The sequence below is a fragment of the Octodon degus genome, unplaced genomic scaffold, assembly GCF_000260255.1.
Source record: "Octodon degus isolate 3935 unplaced genomic scaffold, OctDeg1.0 scaffold00079, whole genome shotgun sequence".
Classification (NCBI taxonomy): Eukaryota; Metazoa; Chordata; class Mammalia; order Rodentia; family Octodontidae; genus Octodon; species Octodon degus.
In genome coordinates this window covers 8,735,417-8,755,172 of record NW_004524655.1, presented here as the reverse complement: position 1 = coordinate 8,755,172, position 19,756 = coordinate 8,735,417, and the positions used below count along the sequence as shown (strand labels likewise).

Here is a 19,756-nt window from a genome sequence, read left to right as displayed (position 1 = left end):
TGTGTGTGTGTGTGTGTGTTACCAGGGATTGAACTCAGGACCTTGCGCTTGCCAAGCAAGTGTTTATTCTATTGAGCTATCTCCCTGGCCCCAAGGATTTTTTTAATAAAGGAAAAAACCACAACATTCTTATTAGTAAAATAATTTACTAAATATGTTGGAAGAGTGATGTTGAAGCGTGTTTGCTGTCTTTTTTTTTTTTTCCTTTCAGTCATGGAGATTGAACCCAGGACCCTTGCACAGAGCTATGTTCTCAGCCCTTTTTTATTTTGTGTTTCGAGACAAGGTCTTGCTGAGTCACTAAGTTGCTCAGGTTGGGCTAGAATTTGGGATCCTCCTGCCTCAGCCTTCCAGCAGGCTGGGATTCCAGGAATGCACCACCACACTGAGCTTATGTTCACTTCTTAAATGGTTATTACACTTCTACAACAGGCTATGAATTAGGAGTTGTCCAATTCTGGAGAATTTCTAGGGATAGGAAAATCATGAACCCATTTCCCATTTGCCCTAAGCACACGCACAGGTGTGGGGCTGTGTGTTTGCCCCAGGATTACACTCAGATCACGGTCCTAACCTCACCCCCAAAGGTTTCCATGGAAAAACCCCACATTTATTATTTTTTTTTGCATTCTAGTATGTGGTTAATCTTTGGAAACAAAAGATTTCATTCTATTTTTAGAATTTGGTTTTAGTAGTGGAATTGCTCTTCAGGAAACACAGTAATTCTTAATCACTGAAAGTCAGATGAACGCTGGCAGCAAGTGGTACTCCCCCCGCCCCGTCCCCCCAAAATAAACAAACAAACAAACAAACAAACAAACAGGAAATAGGACTTTTAAAGATGACTTAAATTCTGACTGAAATCACAAACGGGGGCACAAGACAAGTAGGTAAAACATGGCAAGACTCACCCATTCTTGTCAAAGACTTCAAACCCATAGATATCCAGCAAGCCAATCACAGTTTTTTTGGTGAAATCCTAGTCAAAACACACAGAGCAGGAGCAATGAGCGGTGGGACTTGGGGGACTTCCATGCGTCCAAGCACTGGGGTTGGCGTGGTGAGAATTCATCCTCACCAGGAAGTATTAAGTGGAGGAAAACTGAATTCAACTGTGGGGTGTGGCAGTGACCAGGGGCTTGGGTAAGATCATCAGGCAGCAGCCCCATGATCCGCTACTAGCACTTCATAAGGAGAGAGACAGGAAGACACAAGGGCGTGTGCTCCCTGTCCCTTGGCACGTGGTGTCCTGTGCTGCCTCGGGGTTCGGTCACCAAGGAGGGCGTCGTCACTGTGGGCGCTCAAACCTCCAGAACAGTGAGCTAAGTGAGTCTCTTCCTCAGAGAGTCACCCAACCTCCGATACGTCGTGATAGCAATACCAAATGGACTCATTCAAGAGGGTTACGTTTAAACTTTGGGACACTCCGAACCCTGTGGCTGCCCCCAAAACTGGAACTTGACTTTTTCTTCCACAGTGACTCACAGGATACTGTGTTTTCTGAAGAGCGATTCTACTACTAAAACTAAATTCTAGAAATAGAATGAAATCGTTTGTTTCCAAAGATTAACCATATACTAGAATGTGAAAAGAATAATAAATGTGGGGTTTTTCATGGAAACCTTTGGGGGTGAGGTTAGGACTGTGATCTGAGGGTTATCCTGGGGCAGACACACAGCCCCACACCTGTGCGTGTGCTTAGGGCAACCTTCAGGGGTAGCCTGCCTCAGTCCCACTGGGGGCTTTCGTATCTGTCACCTGGTAGTGACACCTTCCCCTCCCCATTCACATCTTTGCTTCAGATCTCTTCAGCTTGCAAAGCCCACATTCAATCCAAAAAGGGAAGAGGAAAGGCAGATCAACAGGCAAGGGGCCACTCATCCAGAAGGCGGGACAGACAGTGCGGTGTCATTTCACAGGGGCCAAGGGCTGTCAGCCAAGGACGGAGAGTGAACGACTGTGCTGTGCTCGTGCTACGTCTCCTGGCAGTCCGTGTGTTGAAGACATCATGCTAAATTCCTCTGTCTTTTGTGTTTGGAGGCAGGTCTGGGAAGCAGTAAGGGTCAGATGAGGTCATGCGGGTGGTACCCTCATCATGGCATTGAGTGGCTTTGTAAGAAAAAGAAGGGAGGCCCCCATAGACACACTTGCTGTGTCCCTGGTCCTCCAGAACCCTAAGCTAAATAAACCTTTTCTTTCTGTAGTGAAAGGAGTGGAACCCAGGGCTTTACACATACTAGGCAAGTGCTGTACCTCTAAGCCATGTCACCAGCCAGTTTTCTGTTCTTATTTGGAAACAAGGTCTCGGTAAGGTTTTCAGGTTGGGCTAGAACTTGAGATCCTCCTGCCTCAGCTTCCCGAGTAGCTGAGATTACAACTGTGCACTGCTGCAACTCAGCAACTTCTACTTTTTCTAAATTATCCAGTCTCTAGCATTTACTTGTAGTAACAAAAATGGGCTAAGAAAAATAATGTGCTCATTGGTTTTTAAAGGGTCTCAGTGGAATCTTTCTTTGGAGTGTACCGAGCAGCTTTCTCCCTGGCTCTGTCCTTTGCATCCTCTTTTAGTAAGCTTTGCCAGTTCCTCATCTACCAGAGTGATGTCCTCAACATCTAGCTTCAAATAAACTCGCTTTTATTCAAAAAATTCCGTGGAAAAAGGAAACACCATGTGGGCCAGGGAGATAGCTCAGCGGCATAAGTGCCTGCCTGGTAAGTGCAAGGTCCTGAGTCCAATCCCCAGGACTGAAGAAGAAAAAAAAAAGAAAGGAAAAGAAAGAAAAATGATCCAAGCATGAATTTGAGAGGCTAGTTATAGTTTTAAAGATATATTAAAATATATATGGTTAAGCAGATATGATGGTGTACACCTGTAATCCCAGCTACTTAGGAGGCCAAGGTAGGAGGATACCAAATCTGATGTCAGTCTGGGTCATTTAGTGAGATCCTGTCTCAAAATAAAAAGAAAGAAGGGATGGGATCTCCAAAAACAAAATAAAAGAGGCTAAAGATATAGGTCAGTGCCTCCTGGCTTTACTCCCCAATACCATAAAAATGTAAATAAAATACACTACTGCTAACAGTGTCTGTGTATGCCAAAAGCTACCCACTGGTCACATCACAAATCCTGTGCACACTATGAATCAGGGAAGGCCACAGGAGTCACCTGGTGTGCATTCCTGGGAGCTCACTGCACGGGAGACCTTGGAAATGTGGACATGACAAGACGTCACCTCCACAGACCTGTAACCAGAGCACTCTTGGAGGCTGAGGCAGGAGGACTGCAAATTTGAGTGTGGTTTGAGCAACTTAGCAACACAGCAAGGCCCTGCCTCAAAATAAAAACTGAAAAAAGGGCTGGGGACGTAGCTCAAAGCAAAGGCCCACTCTGTGTTTGGTGCTGAGTATGACCAAAACAATCAACCAAGCAACCAACCAAACAGCCAAGCAACCAACCAAGCAACCAAGCAACCAACCAAGCAGCCAAGCAACCAACCAACCAATCAAGCCCAACCAACCAGTCAATCAATCAACCAACAAGACACTGCCCCTGCCCACAAGGAACACATAGTCCAGTCTCACAGATTCTTTAAATCAACCAGGATGATGACAAAACAATGCCACATCAATGAGAGCAAGTCACACAGGGTGCCTCACCCACCTTGTTAACCAGGGAGGAATTGATTTTGTTGACCAGCCAGGTGAACGTCCTTCCATAGATGGCCTTTGCCATTGCATCTCTGGCGTACACAGAGAGTTCGAGTGTCAGCGGGCATATGACCTGAAGAGAAGGATCAGGGGCATGGGTATGGATGGAAGAGGAGTTCCCTGAGTTCTCAAGCTATCCTTTAATCATGACTAAGCAAAGGCTGTGGCTGGGGGAAGACACCCAGGAGGTGTTTCTCTGATGCCTGTTGTGTCTCAGGCTGAGATGACAAGAGCCACATGAGATATATATGGCACCTTAAGTTAGTGGTGAGATGATCAGAAAAGGCTCCTCCGTCCAGGGGTCTAGTGACTGAGAGATGAAGTAGTTAGCTGGAGGAGCGTGGGCAGGAGGAGCAGCAGGGGCAGACTCCATAGAGGAGGAGCAGTGAGTCTGAGCAGGAGGCGCTAGCAGTGTGTGGTGGTGATGATGGTGGGGAAGGTGAGGCAGGAGCCCCTGAGGAGCTGGACTACTCAGGGCACGGTGGGCTGGGTTCAAGTGCTTGGCTTCCCCGAAGCCTACTACTGCTGTTAACCAAGGGAGACAGCTGCGGCGGGGAGGTGGCTGCCTTTCCACCCACAGCCATTTTTACCTCCTCTGTTTTGGCTTCAATCTTTCTGTGGGTGAGAGCTTCCAGAAGAACCGATGGGTAGATCCCGAGGAGCTGAATGAGAGGAATCCGAGGTATCATTCAGTGACTCGGTTTTACTTACTCAGAGATCAGGTGGCTGTGGAGTCCCCACACCTCAGTGATGAGTCCTGACTGTGACCCCTCTGCTTTGGGGGCACAATGGGCCTGGCTAGATCAGCCAGAGCTCCTGAAGCCTCCTGGCCAGCATCGCGGGAAGACGTGGAGTTGGCCATCCACACCTAACTGTGGGTGTCCAGGGGCCTCCGCCCCCTCCTGGCCCCTGACTGCCCTCTGGCCCTTCAGAAGGGAGCATCACCTTGGCGATCCATTTGATCTCGTGGGTGTCAGGGACGGCGGCACAGCCTTGGTCATCTTCTTGAAAACAAACGTTGCCCAGGTGTAGGACACTGGCAATAATCCCAAAGAGATTCTAGGAAAATGGAACACAGTCAGGCCGAGGACAGGAGGACAGGAAGAGAAGACAGCAGCTGCTGACAAATGGGGTCAGCAGAGACACCAGAAACAAAACACTGCCCCTCCTGACCCCAGCCCCAGCTCTCAGAACCAAGGCCTCCGCCTCCCCCAAAAGTGGCTCCTATTCACTCCTAATAGCAAGGGAAGCAGGTAAGGCCCTCCCAGAAGCCCCACTCCATCTCCAGGATAAAATATTTTCATTTTTGCATCTCATATATATAAATACATATATTTATTTTTCACACAATAAATCATTTTTGTAAAATACACGACAAAAGCATTCTATAAAATAAACACCATAAGTAAACTCTTTAGTCTTCAAAAGCCAGGATCTCAGGTACAGGATGTATATTTTAGACTACATTCTGGTTCCTGGAATATTAATAGTTTAACAATTGAAATGAAAATAAAAGAGAGAGATGTAAGAACAAAATGTTTATCGACCCTACAGTTTGTGCTTACTTATTCTAAAACAGAAGCATAAACGAACAATAATGCCATAATTGTAGTTGAGACTGGACTTAATTTGGAGGAATAATTACATCAGCTCCTCCTGTAAACACACTGGGAAAAATTAAGGCTGTCACAAAAATATGAAATCCTCAGTTATGATTTGAATTTCAGTAAGGAATGATAAATTTTTGAGTCCTTTTTTGTCCATCTGCCATGTTTACCTTTACTAAAAAATGATTCACTGTTTATCTGAAATGGACATGTAGCTGGGTGTCCCCTAACTTTATTGGTGGAGTCTGGCAACCCTACAGTACAACCCCCAAGCTGCCGGGATTGTTCCCGAGTCCCACAGAGAGCCTCAGGAGCCTTACCTCAAGGTCAGCTTCCGTGAAATCAATGACAGAAAAGGCATTGGAAACAGTTTTCCAGTCGTTCTTGTCATTAAGAGATGATTCTTTGGCACAATGACCCTGAGGCAAAATTGGCTCGCTTACTTTAAGGACAGTGAAGTGTGCACACACGTATCCTAAACAAAACTGCTTTTCTCTACAAGCATGCAAACGCTGGTTCTATAATATCCTGAGTTGGAAACACGTGAAACAGGTTTACTCTGTCTAGTAACCTAACGATTTGCCATCTTCTGGCCTCTTCAAATTTATTTGGGGTTTTATTTTAATTTTATTTATTTATTTATGTGTGTGTGTGTGTGTGTGTGTGTGTGTGTGTGTGGCCAGCTCAGCCCACCAGGGGGCGGGGTTGGCTGACATGTGGTGCTGGGGGATTGAACCACGGTCTCTTAGCTTTGCCAAGCTTGTTTTTAAGTAGGTGCTTTACTTTAGACCACTGAGCCATCTCACCAGCCCCTGGGGTTTTATTTTTAATCTCTGTTCTAAGAAAACTGGTAAAGTTACATGGTGGCAGAATATATTTTTGTCTGTGTCGTTACACATAGTCTTTCCTTTTTGCTAAATAAACTGAAGCCCTGTCCCAGTTACTATCTGCTGAAACATGAGGGTTTGAAATTTTGATGCGTAAGTTCAGAAAGCAACCTGCACCCACTTGAGGAATCTCTGCAGGACCAGAGGGAAGGCGGCCTCAACCGGGGAAAGACAGCCCGGCTCTTAGAGAAGTGCAGATTCTATGGAAATGATCGCCAGCAGAGATGTAGCGAGACTTAGGTAAGTTGGAGTTTGCTTTCTAAATAAGTAACAGTGATTGGCCTCACAGTTTAAAGAGAAACTCACTCTAGGCGATGTTTTTTATTATCTTGTGATACTGGGAGTTCCCAGCTTCCTGATTATCGAAAGATTATTATCTTAAAATGTCTTTGTCGACTGGAGCATTCAAGGGCTTCGCACTCTGAAAATATTCACTGGTGGGTCAGCCAGCCTAAGGTTTGCGATGTCACATGTCAGCCCTCCCTGTCCTCAAATTGAATGCTACACACTTCAACTCAACCATGGCTTGAAAATGTTTGAAAAAATGTCTGCACCAAACATTTGCATGTGCGGGCTTTTTTCCTTATTATTGATTATTCCCCAAACAATACAGTATAACAACTCTCCACGTAGCCTTTACGTTGTATTGTGTATTATAAGTAACCAAGAGATGATTTAAACTATATGGGAGGTATGTAGGTTATATACAAACACTTAGCCATTTTGTTTGTTTATTGTGGTACCTGGGCTTGAACCCAAGGCCTTTGCACCGAACCGCATTCTTAACCATTAGATTTTTTTATTTTGAGATGGGATCTTAACTCAGGTTGGACTCAAACTTGTAATTTTCCTGTCCTAGGTTCCCAGAGTGATGGGTTTATAGGTGTGCATTACTATGCCCAACTGTTTGCCACTTTATACTAGCGTCTTGAGCATCCTCAGAGTTTGGTGTGCTGGAATCAGGCCCCTGTGGACACTGAGGGATCCGCACCAGCAACACCTGCTGCTGTCCCCTTAGGGGAAACCCTGTGCAGTCAGCCCCTCTCAGACACCTTCTGGACTGGCAACAATGCAGCATGCCACAAAGTATAGCGACACATTTTGTTAAAGTCACAGGACACTGTGAAATTGATTTTTTTTTAAAAAAATCCAGTACTGGCAAATTGCTAGAGCTATTTCCAAAGCCAATGAGGTATCAGGATCGGACTGCACTCATGTGGCTAGAACTAATCTAGAAGAATCTAGGCATGGCTATTCCTGAAGAGAACAACTGGATTATTCAGCCTCTAGAGAAGCCCTTGGGAAAAGAAAGTCCCAAGATTTTTATGAACTGATCCCCACTGATCATGCTTTGAAAATTCAAACATGGTGTAATCATACATATTTGTTGGAAAAACTGAACTCCTGAAAATTAAATCAGCTGGGCATGGGGAGCACACCTGTAATCCCAGCTGCTTGGAAGGACTAGCCAGGAGAATCACAAGTCGGAACCCAGCTTGGGTACCTTAGTGAGACCCTGTATCAAGATGAGAGAGAGAGAAAAAAAAAGAACTAGAGATGCTTGGATGTAGCTCAGTGTAAGCTCACATGTGTGAGGTCCTGAGTCCAACACCTGGCAACACACACACACACACACACACACACACACACACACCCTCACCACCACCACCAAATACCACACTAAAAACAAGTTCCTTGTTCCAAGAATTAGTTGTTTAAGGCTTGTTAAGTATAGAATAAAATTATGAAATTTTTTTTCTTATTATTTAGCTTTGTTTCTAAAGGTAAAATTTTGTCAAGGTTCTTTTTCAAAGATTTCTATGAAATATGGGCTGCTCTCTTAGGAGACGGACTTCACAAAGTCTTGTTCTTTCTCTGTCTCTCTCTTTCTCTGTCTGTCTGTCTGTCTGTCTGTCTGTCTGTCTGTCTCTGTCTCTGTCTCTGTCTCTGCCCTCTCACTTTCTCTCACTCTTGCTCCCTGCTCCAAATGGTGCTCTGCTAGTGACCTCAGTTCCAAGCCAGGCCCAGTGAGAAGGGAAAAATAAAATAACCATGGGTCAGAAAAGTGTTAGAATCATCGAATACTACCCAAACAACCTGGGAATTCTCAATCCCTACAACAGGCTCCAGAAAAGTTAATGTTGGAAAGTTAAATTCTAAAAGTTTATACTATTTTTATATCATTTTTATACCACTAGGTCATAGAGGTGCTTATAGGAATGGCCTGAACTATTTCTGTAAGGTAGCAGGTTTGTCTTGCAGCTAAGAGTTCTCAAGATGAGGCTGGGGAGATGGCTCAGTAGAATAAGTGCTTCCCTGACAAGTGCAAGGGCCCAAGTTCAATCCTCGGTTCTGGAAAAAACAAAACAAAACAAAACAAAACAACAAAAAGAGTTCTGAAGATGCTAGGCAGGATGGTGGGGAAAGGTCTTTGTGAGGATAGTCAGAAAGAAGATCAAAGCATAGGTTGTGAGTAAAGACATTCCTGGGTTATTGACCTGCTGTGTAGTGCTGTTCATACTTAAGACTGAGGCAGTCTGTTTGGACTTACGCCCTGCCACTCACACTTACAATCTGGTTTTTTTTGGTGGGTTTTTTGGGTCATTTTGAGACAGAGTCTCTCTGTACAGTTCAGGCTGGCCTTGAGCTCACAGTGATCCTCCTGACTCAGCCTCCTGAGGGCTGGGATTACAGGTGTACACCACTACGCCTGGCTACAACCTGTTTTTTGTTTTTCTGGTGCAGTTCTGTACATCTTATTGATATCGGCTCATTTTTTTTTGGTACTGTATACCTGGTTTATCCAGTATTATTGTTTTTGCTGATTGTATGGTATAGTACTATAGGTTTATGTTCAGTTCTATCTTACAGTACTGCAGATAAGAGTTATAAAAAGTCATCAAGTTGGAGTTTCCTTTGATAATTTCTTTATTTTTATTCTTTCAATATGGGGTCTCACTATGGAGTTCAGCCCCATAGTGATCCTCCTGTCTCAGCCTCCCTAGCGCTGGGGTTATAGGCATGTGCCACCACTTCTGGTTTCTGGGCTGGCACAGCACAGCATGCGGTACCAGGGATTGAACTTGAGACCTTGCACTTTCCAGGCAGGCACCTATGCCACGGAGCTATCTCACCAGCCCTCCTTTAACCATGTCTCTGTTCTGATCTTGTAATCTACATACCATACACAAGTCCTCATTTAGCAACCGAATAATTTAAGGACCAAGTTGCCAGGACTGGGTTGTTATACAAGGAGTGTCTTTATAGAGAGTGAGTGTTTAATTGCATCTAGACCAGCAGTTCTCACCTTAGCTGTACCCTAAATCATTAGGGAGTTTGTTTAGTAGTTCTGGGGCTCCAACTCAGTGTTTAGGTAAGTGCTATACCACTGAGCTACACTACCAGGCTAGGAAAACATTTCAAACAATTATGATGCCCTAGGCCCATTTCAGATCCACTAAAAAACCTCCAGAAGCATCTGTGTTAGTTGTGTTTATAATACTGGGGACTGAGCCCAAGGCCTTGCTATGCTAGGTAATTGTTCTACCACTAAACTCCCCCCAGCCCAAGTCCAGGCATGTGAGTTTTTAAGACTTCTAAAGTGATTCAAATTTCAGCTAGGCCTGAGAGCCATTTGCTTCGACCCTGGGATGCTTAACCAAGTGACACAGCTGTCAGGAGCAGAGGTAGACAAGTTGGCTGGAGGATCCATCCTGACGAAACCCAAGCTCTGGAACACCATATAGGCACTTCCCAAACACCCCCAGTCCCCACCTCCCAAGGGTCAAAAGCCAGGTGCTGAGCCTTCCAACCTGTGAGAGGTATTTATACAGCTGAGGGTCTCGCTCAAGTCCCAGGTAGGCGAGGCGCTCCGCTTCACCACCCGCTAGCAGCTGGTAGAAGATGTGGAAATTCCGCTCCCCCTGGTTTTGGTAGACGACTCGGGACTTTTCTATCAAGTAACCAATGATATGCCCACCTACGGGAATGCCCTTCAAAACAGAATAAAAATGGGGCAATGACAATAATGATCAAGTCAGAATTTTTTTAATTTGAACTAAATCCCATCTATCAATCCTTTATGATTCGTATTTCCTGGGTTCTGCTTCTAAAAGATTTTTGCCTACTAAAAATTGCTGGAGATCATGAAGGTATTTTCTGTGTTTGAGTATTTCATTGTTTGTGTTTAGGGTTTAGGCTACACAGACCAACTGATTTTTATGTATGGAGTGAGGTAAGGATCAAAGATCTTTCATCCGCAGTGACTTGCAATTGACTGGCAACATTTATTGGAAAGGTGATCTGATCTGTACTGAATCATGGTGGTGACTTTGTTACAATTGTATGTGGGGATCTTTCTGATTTCATGGCTTCTTCATCTTCCCTCTTGTCATCCATACTGTCTTAATCATAATTTAATTTAATTTAATTTAATTTTTTTTTAAAATTTATTTATTTATTGTGTGTGTGTGTGTGTGTGTGTGTGTGTGTGGCCAGCTCAGCCCACCAGGGGGCAGGGCTGGCTGGCATGTGGTGCTGGGGGATTGAACCGCGGTCCCTGTGCTTTGCTTAGCTTAGCTTGTTCTAAGTAGGTGCTTTAGACCACTGAGCCATCTCACCAGCCCAATTTAATTTAATTTAATTTAATTAATTTATTTATTTTTGGCAGAACCGGGATTGAACTCAGGGGATTGACCTTTGTGATACTGAGGATTGAACTAAGGACCTTTACACTGAACTATTTCCTCATCCCCCTTTGCATTTTATTTTGAGACAGGGTCCTGCTAAATAGCCCAGGCTGGGCTTAAACTTAGAATTCACCTGCCTCAGCCTCTCAGGGTGCTGGGATTACAAGTGTGTGCTCCCATACCTAGCTGACATGCATAAATCTTGCAGATAGAATTTTGAAGAAGCCAGAAATAAAGTAGTGTAGTGTATAATGCCTTTGTATGAAATTTAAGAACCAGTAAGATGAATCTGTGACTATAGTGGTAACCATTGGAAAGTAGGGTATTGTTGGAAGACCTGCTAGATGCTAGAATTTTTTTTTTTTAATCTTGCTGTGAGTAGTGGCTACACAGGTCGATACACATGGGTCTGTTCTCATGATTTGTGTCTCTTGGGGGTATATGTTTAACTCTAAGCGTTTTTAAATATGCATAGCTATTAAATGTCTAATTTCTTTTTCAAAATATTTCTTTATTTGGTACAGGGTCTTGCTATGCAGCTTGGATTCATAGTGATCCTCCTGTCTCAGCCTCCCCAGCACTCGGATCACAGGTGTGTACCACTGTACCCAGTTTTGGGGCCAGCATGGCATGCAGTACCAGGGATCAAACTCAGGTCCTTGTGCTTGCCAGGTAGCTGCTTAGACCGCTGAGCTTTCTTCCCAGCCCTAAGTGTCTAATTTTAAGTTCCATGGATACCCCGTAGAAGACCAACCTTCAGGAGGCCCGGAGCCACTGCTGCACTCTACCCCCAGACAGCCCCTGTTCTCTAGGCTAAGGGTCACTGTGCCACTTGGAAAACATGTCCTTAAGAATTTTTTTTTTTTTTTTTTGCGGAACCGAGGATTGAACTCAGATCCTTGCATTTGCCAGTCAAGCGCTTATCCCACTGAGCCATCTCCCTGGCCCCTGTCCTTAAGAATTTTGTCTACCCATGTGCAATAGACCCGTTTACAGTGTGGGTGGAGTGCACTTCCTCGTGTCCCTCATGTGCTGCAGATAGCCACTTTAGTGTTACAGCTGAGACGAGATGTCCCTGTCAAGGCTTTACAGCTCAAACAACCTAAAATATCTCTACCTAGCCCCACCTAAAACTATTTGCTGATCTTTGTCCCTTTGGTCAGCCTACCTGTCCAATATGCTGCTTACTTTTATTTTTAGTCTTTTTTTTTTTTTGCGGAACCGGGGATTGAACTCAGGCCCTTGCGCTTGCCAGGGAAGTGCTTATTCCACTGAGCCATCTCCCCGGCCCCTTTACTTTTATTTTTAGGCTTTATGAACAAATAGTATCACACTGCCACATACTGCATGTCTTGTTCATCCACGTTACGTGGAGCTGTGGTTCTTCAGCTCTCCCTGCTCTAGAATCCTTATTGTGTGAACACACTCGTTTAGCCCCCTCCTGTCCACAGGTGCTCAGTTCTGTCCAGCTGTCGTGGGTATTTCTGGTCTTTCCACTGTCACCAGCAAGCCTGTCGGGGACACGCTTACACACTTGCGGGGCTATCTCTGGGAGTGGAATGGCTGCACCTTAGATTATGTGTTGCCAATTTTACAAGGTACCATCTTATCATTGGTTCAAGCCATCATTTTCCAAATAGGTTGCCCCAATAGACACCTTGTCCTTAAACTGTGTAAATTCCAGGGTTCCGCATCTTCACTAATACCCAGCAATCTCTTAATTTTTGCTCATTCAGAAGGTATACAACAGAATCTCATTGTGGTCTTTATTTGCATTTCCTAAAATTAGAACTAGCCCTAGATTTTTCGGTTGCTTGAGTCACCTTAAGCTGCCTTGGGGTGATGCCAAATGGGGGAGCCTCAAGAATCAGTATTAGGAATTTTAGAGTACCTGAAAGTCAAACTGTATGTCCATGTATTTTCCAAATCTGCTGGAGTTGTCATTCCGGGGTGTTTTGGCATTTCCAAAAGCCTTGGAAAATAAAGTGTCAGTCTCTATCATTTAAGCTCACCATACTTGTTAAATTTCTGACCTCAAATAATATGCTTTCTACATGCATGGAAGAGGGAGGGAGGAACCAGGGAGGGAAGCCACCTTTTTTTTTTTTTTTTGGAATCGGGGATTGAGCTCAGGCCCTTGTGCTTGCCTGGGAAGCGTTTATTCCACTGAGCCATCTCCCTGGCCCCCACCATTTATCTTGTGGCCAGGATTTACTAACTACAAGGCATTGAAGGTAGAGTTGGACCTAGGAAGATCATCTCCTAGAATCCAGTCTAGGGATGTATGAGAATGGCCCAAGGAGAGATACCGAGGCCCTGATAGTTCTACAAGACATAGCGGATAGACCCAATCCCAGACTCCTTATATTGATTCATTTAACTCAAAGTCTCCTGGGAAATTCCTGTAACCAGGAGCATCTTTACCGACAGGGCATCAAAAACGCAAGAGATGGGCTGGTGAGATGGCTCAGTGGTCTAGGGCACCTACTTGGAACAAGCTTAGCAAAGCACAGGGACCACAGTTCAATCCTCCAGCACCATATGCCAGCCGGCCCCGCCCCCTGGTGGGCTGAGCTGGCCACACACACACAAATGAAATAAATAAAAAAAAAAAACAAAAAAACAAAAAAACAAAAAAAAAAAACGCAAGAGAAAATCACTTGTTCAAAACCATCCAGCAAGCTGGTGAACTGTAATAGTAGAAATAATGATAACCAAAATGCTTTTAATTAACTAAGAATAATATTAATAAATAAGAAAGTATTGTTTTAGTGCTTCCTAATTTTGCTGTATGCTCTTTGAGCATTCGCTGTCTTTAATCCTCAGAGAGTCTTAAGAGGCAGGTCGAGGAAGTGGACCCACTCTGCAGATGAGGCAGACTGAGGGTTTGGAATGACTTGCTGATGCCTGCCGGTGTTTGGCATGCTGAATTAGAGCACAGCTCTGCCATCTTACTTCGAGGTCACTTTAACACCAACTCTCCCCATAAGACCCCCTTTCTCAGCTATGATCTGACTGCCCTGTCCAGGCAGACGATTCCACTTAGCGATCCCCTAGGACGCCGTTCTGTGGATCCTCAGAAGTCGCTTACCTCCAGCACAGGGTTGGAGAGCAGCAGCCTGTCACGGGCTATCTGTAGTGACTCAGTCATTGGGCAGGTCACCGCAAAATACTGCAGGATCTTCTTGGAGGCCTCTGTTTTCCCAGCCCCGCTCTCTCCAGAAATGAGGATAAAGTGGTTATTGAGCTCCGAGCACATCATGCGGTAAGCGTTGTCAGCTATGGCATAACTAGAGAGGGACAGAGACCATTTGGTTTGGATGGCACTCCTCTTGGCTCTCGTGGTCACCAGAGCAGGAAAACAGAGTACCCGGGCTCCGTGAAACCACACCCAGACTGTGAATCAAGGACACTGAGTTCAGAGAGATATCAGATCCCTGACATGATCCACGGAGTGATCAAAAGCACTCTGAATTAGATATCGAAGCTCAAATGACAGAAGGGTTCAAGGGATGAATTTGGGCAATACTTCTTGAACTTTAGCAAATTAATTTATTAGGTGCTGGGGATGCAACTAGAGTCTCCTGCCTGCTAGGCAAGTGCTCTACCATGGAGCTACACCCCCAACCCCAACAATTTATTTTTTAAAAGCCAGCTACATTCCTTGTAAGAATAAGTCAGTTGTACATCACAACCCCAAGACACATTCTATTAACTGTAAGTGGAAATGGGATCTTGTCTAATGTTTAAGTAATTCAGTAAATAAAAATGTCTCATGTTTTTTTTCTTTTCCTCAAAACCTAGAATACTCAGAATGCAGAGAGCAGATCAGCGAGGTTTCAAAAACTTCTGCGATACTTTTAGGACAGAAGGACAAGTATGACAAGGGCCTTTATGCTAAGGTCAGAAACCAAAGCATGACAGTTGTCCCCGTCCTCGTTATTTCAGGATTCAGTGGTGACACAGAGAGGTTTATAAATGCCTTAGGAAGTGGACTAGCTGAGTCACCGGGACATTGAAGGGAGAAGCTAAATATTAGCTCAGAAGTCAGCCAAGGAGAAAAAGGAGACTCCAGCAAGGCCTGCACTATATAGAATAGGTAGGAATTTGCCCATCTTAAGGTTCGGTAGCCCCGCTAAATTTCTGCCAGGGGCTATTAACCGCCATGACACAGAGTCACCAGTAGATGGCACTATAGCAACCCATTGTCCGAAGAAGGCTCCTCTCTAGCCCCCGTTTTAGATTTCTTGACAGTTGAACAAAGATTCCGCGCTTGCTTATGTAAGCTGAGATTCCAGAATGACCTACTAACGTTTTCTACTGCTTTGACTTATTTCGCAAGGAGGCAAAAGTTTAAGGAGCAGGCAAAAATAGATTAATAAACATGCATCAAAGATTTGGATGAATAGATAGACGATAGATGGATGGAAGGATGGATAGACTAGAGAATGGGTAGGAAGAAGGGCAAAAGGCATGGAAAAGTTGAGAAAGAATAGGGAAAAAATGAAAATACTCCCAGTGATGACCTTACTTACACATGTGGTGGCAGTTCAAAGAAATTGACCCCTTGATAAAGTTCCATCTGGCTCATAGTGTAGATTCCGAGCTCCTGGTATGGATTCATGGACACAAGGAGAGTCCCAATATATGTCTAGAGGAGCAGACCACAGCATGAGAGAGGCATTGTGGGTACAAATGACTGTCACATGCTGATCCTTGGGTGTTCATTCAGCCTAGCCTAGAGATACAACGCAACAAACCCAACAGGCAAGGTCTCTGCTGTTATGGAGCTCGTGGGGCTGAAGAAACAAACAGGATCAAGACAGCTTCAAGGAACAGGAAGTATTAAAAAAAGCCCGCATAGGCTCTTGAAGGCATGAGTGAGTAAGGCCGTGTTAGTGATTGGCTTCTGGAAGCTTCGCTAAGGAGGGGACCTCTGAGTGTAAAACAGAAAGCTGAAGGGCTAATCATGAAAAAAGTAGGCAGGAAGGGCCTTCCAGGCTAAAAGGACTCGTGGGAGCAGGCTGCCTGCACTAGAGCCGGTGTGGCCAATGCCATGAGTGAAGGGAGGAGGGTGAATGGGAAGGGAGGATGTCAAGAGGAGGCAGCTTTGTATCACACCAGCCCTGGGGGCTGTCATGAGCCACTGGGTTTATTCCCAGTGCAATGCATGCAGAGCTAGTGCCCTCCCAGCTAAAACCAGATACCTGCTCTGAATGGTTGCGACAGCATATGGCGCTACGGGAGAAGTGATGGGTGTGATCTGCGCATCATACAGGTGTCTCTGGCCAGTGAGTGGGGATGCAGGACAAATGTGCCCGCCAGCCCTCTAAAGGTGGGGAAAATCCTCCCATGATTGGTCCTTGTGTGTCTAGAGTTCAAGGTTAAATTCTACTCATAATCAAGTGTTTCAAGTACTTACATCTTACATTAATAGAACCATTAATGTAAGACTTCTGGGATATATTTATAAATAAGGAGCTCTAAGATCTTATATAGAAACGAAATAGTTGGGGTTCTTCAAAAATGTATCTGACATTTTCAGATTCTGAATTTGTTGTGTTTTGAAATACTGGAGGTGCTTTTAAAGCCTATGTGGGGTCTATGTTAACATCACCCCAACTCATGTCTCTGATCTCCGGGACAGCCTCAAACAGAACCAGAACAGAGATGAGTACTTTGGCTAAAGTACTGCTTCAGTATTTGATTTTACCAATGCTTTAGTGAGTAGATATCTGCTGACTGTGGGACATAGTTCCTGCAATCTCTCAGGTTTTTAAAAAAATTATTTATTAGATACAGGGTTTCACTATGCAGCATGGATTCGTAGTGATCCTTCTGTCTCAGCCTACCCAGTGCTGGGATTATAAGCATCTACCACCATGCCTTGTTTGCAAGCTGGCATGGCGCACCCAGGGTTCCAGGGCTGGCATGGCATGAGGCACCAGGGATCGAAATTAGGACCTTGTGCTTGCCAGGCGGGAGCTTATGCCACTGAGCTATTTCCCCAGCTCCATCTCTCAATGTAAACTGGAAACTATTAGCTTACGTCTAATGATCCTATTGTCCAGTTTGTCCTTCATACCATGTCATTTCTCCTTTGCTCATACAGAATATCAACTTGAGTTTTTCAATTTGTTCAACTAAAGGTGATAACCCTAAAAGTGTGCAATATACTCTTGCTTATTTCTTCTGGTAACCTTGGCTTCATCATATGGATTAAATCATAGGAATCATTACAGACAATCTACCTATAAGGCAAATATGTTCAAACTGCTTCTGATTTTCTAATTTACTTATTTTTTTGGTAGTACTGGGGCTTGTACCCAGGACCTTTGCCCTGAGTTATGTCCACAACCCTTAAAATATTTAAAAAAAAAACACATTTTTTTTTTGAGACAGAGTACTGAGGTAACAGGCATGCACCACCACATCAGTTCTAATTATTCTTTTTTTTTTATTTTAGGGAAGGGTCTACAGTGTGTTCAGGATCTCACTGCTAGATCGGACTCATAGTGATTAGCCTGATTACAACCTCCCAAGAACTGGGACTACAGGCGCACGCCACCACATCCAGCCTCAACTGCACCCCGGGGGCAGGGATGGCAATGCGGGGCCCACACGTCAGGCCCAGGGATTGAACCCCCAGCACCTGCGCCTGCTTGCAGGCACTTTAATCCACTGAGCTATTTGGTCAGCCCAAGTCTAGTTATTCTTAACGAATGCTAATGGAAACTAAGAGAAAATTTTAAGAAACCCCATGACACAAAAACACTGTAACATCCAGGAGAAATTTACATGAACCTTGACCAATCAAACTAGGATGTGGTGGAGATAAACCGAGAGTTTCATAAAAGCTGGCTACTACTAGGTGCAACAAGATCAATATGAGAAGTTTGGTGAAGTGCTCTGAGCTTGTCCCTTGAGGATTTCTAGAATGTCTTAAGACTGCTGTTATTTGCCTTCCTGTCATTCATCACCTCTTTTTCCAACAGATTCCTTGGAGGACCCGCTTCTCCAGCTCTTAGTCCAGGTGACAGTGGTGGGGTTCTGACTGTAACCTTCACCTCCAAGGGTGAGCCTAGTAGTTTAGCCTGGCCAATCAGAATAGGAATTGGAGTAGTGATAACTAGTTGAAATAGGGGCACGTGACTCAGGATGGGCCAATCAGAGCCAACCAACATTAGCTTTAGGATGTGTGTTAGAACTGTTTTCCTTCTTAGTAGCAACACTAGCTGTTAAAACACCAGCCTGGACCTGATGATCATCCTACTGAAAAGGAATAAGGCTGCCCGAGAAGGAAACCAATGCAAAAGAAAGCAAAGCAGAGAGATGGAGAAAGAGTCCTCAGTGTACTCCCTGAAACCCTACATCTGTTCCTGGACCCCAACATTATCATTTCCTTCTGTGGCACAGGCCAGTTTGGATTGAGTTTCTATCACTTGCCAACATAGAAACCTTAGCATGAACGACCCAAGCTCATTTGAACGTATATCTTGGTACCTCCACTTCATGGCTAACCTAAGACAGTAACATTGTTCACAGTGACCAAGGCTGATAAAGGTAGACAGGGAACAAACAGGGTAGGAAAACAGGCTGAGAAGTGTGTTAGGTTACATATATGAGGTTCTCGCTGAAACGCTTGCGAAGGTTGTCCACAAAGGCAGATTCGCTGGTGTAGGCATCCAACAGCACAAAGTCCTGCACGCCGACCTTGTCCCGGGCAGTCAGCGCGCCTTCCATGTGCAGCCGGATGTGCCTCCTCCTCACCTCTTCTTTCTATAGGAGACAGAACACTCCTCAGCAGCTCATTGACCCCCATATTGACATAGTAGATGTCTAGCAATCCGAATAACCAGTTACTAAGCCTAGGATAGTAGACAACTGAGGCTATAATGCGGCTGAAAAATGTCCTATTGTATATTTTATTAGCATTTTTTATGGTACCTTTTGTATGCTTGGATTTATTTAGGCTAATTAAATACTTAACCATTGGGCTGGCAAGATAGCTCAGAGGATTAAAGTGCCTGCTTAGATAGACCCAGTGGCTGGGGATTTGATCCCCAGGTCTGCTGTGCTGGTCCCACCCCCGGCACGCTGAGATGTTGATTGTAACTGGGTGAGGTGGCGCATGCCTGTAATCCTGCCTCTTAGGAGGCTGAAAACAGGAGAATCACTATGAGTCTGATCTACGTAGTGAGGTCCTGCAGACCTTGTACTAAATACATTTTTTTTTTTTTTTTGGTGGGGGGAAGGGTCTACGGGGTGTTCAGGGTCTCTCTACTAGATTGGACTCGTAGTGATCCCCCTGTTTACAGCCTCCCAAGGGCTGGAATCACAGGCGTGCACCACCATGCCCAGTCTCAATTGCCATCTCAGCATGTCCCGGGGGTGGGGGGGTGGGGGGTGGGGGTTGGGGGGAGGGGCTGGCAGGCAGGCCCGGAAATCGAACCCCTGGCCTCTGCGCCTACTTGCTTTAATTCGCTGAGCTATTTGGCTAGCCCCCGTACATTTTTTAAAAATACAAATATATTAAAAAATAAATACTTAACTATTGCATTACAGTTGATTGACATATTCATTATAGTAACATGCTATTCAAGTATGTAGCTCGGGAGAGACAGGCTGTACCGTATGCAGTTGAGGTATGTTGTAGGCTGTCCCATGTATGTCTACGATGTTCCACAAAGCTAAAATTGGCTACTGATGCATTTCTCAGACTATATCTCCAAGTGCCAGGTGATATATAGTCATGCACAGTAATAGCAGTTAACAGAAAGCCAGCATTTACCTGGTCAAGTACTGCGGACTCCAAAGGCTTCAATTCTATTATCTCATTTAGTGGTCATTCTGTTATGAAGTAAGT

General features: G+C 44.7%; 1 protein-coding gene across 1 annotated transcript in view; it reads right to left on the bottom strand.

The window, feature by feature from the left end:
* Myo1h (myosin IH) overlaps positions 1-18,633 on the bottom strand; it is a 43,832-nt gene extending 25,199 nt beyond the window's left edge. Inside the window, exons 1-10 of the mRNA XM_023720938.1 lie at positions 18,508-18,633; positions 15,426-15,541; positions 13,982-14,180; positions 12,782-12,862; positions 10,015-10,194; positions 5,636-5,734; positions 4,654-4,767; positions 4,299-4,370; positions 3,662-3,781; positions 912-979 (exon numbers count right to left, since the gene is read on the bottom strand). Coding sequence (XP_023576706.1) covers positions 912-979; positions 3,662-3,781; positions 4,299-4,370; positions 4,654-4,767; positions 5,636-5,734; positions 10,015-10,194; positions 12,782-12,862; positions 13,982-14,180; positions 15,426-15,541; positions 18,508-18,633 — 1,175 coding nt within the window. The remainder of the gene's footprint in view (positions 1-911; positions 980-3,661; positions 3,782-4,298; positions 4,371-4,653; positions 4,768-5,635; positions 5,735-10,014; positions 10,195-12,781; positions 12,863-13,981; positions 14,181-15,425; positions 15,542-18,507) is intronic.
* Between the last annotated feature and the right edge of the window lie 1,123 nt (positions 18,634-19,756).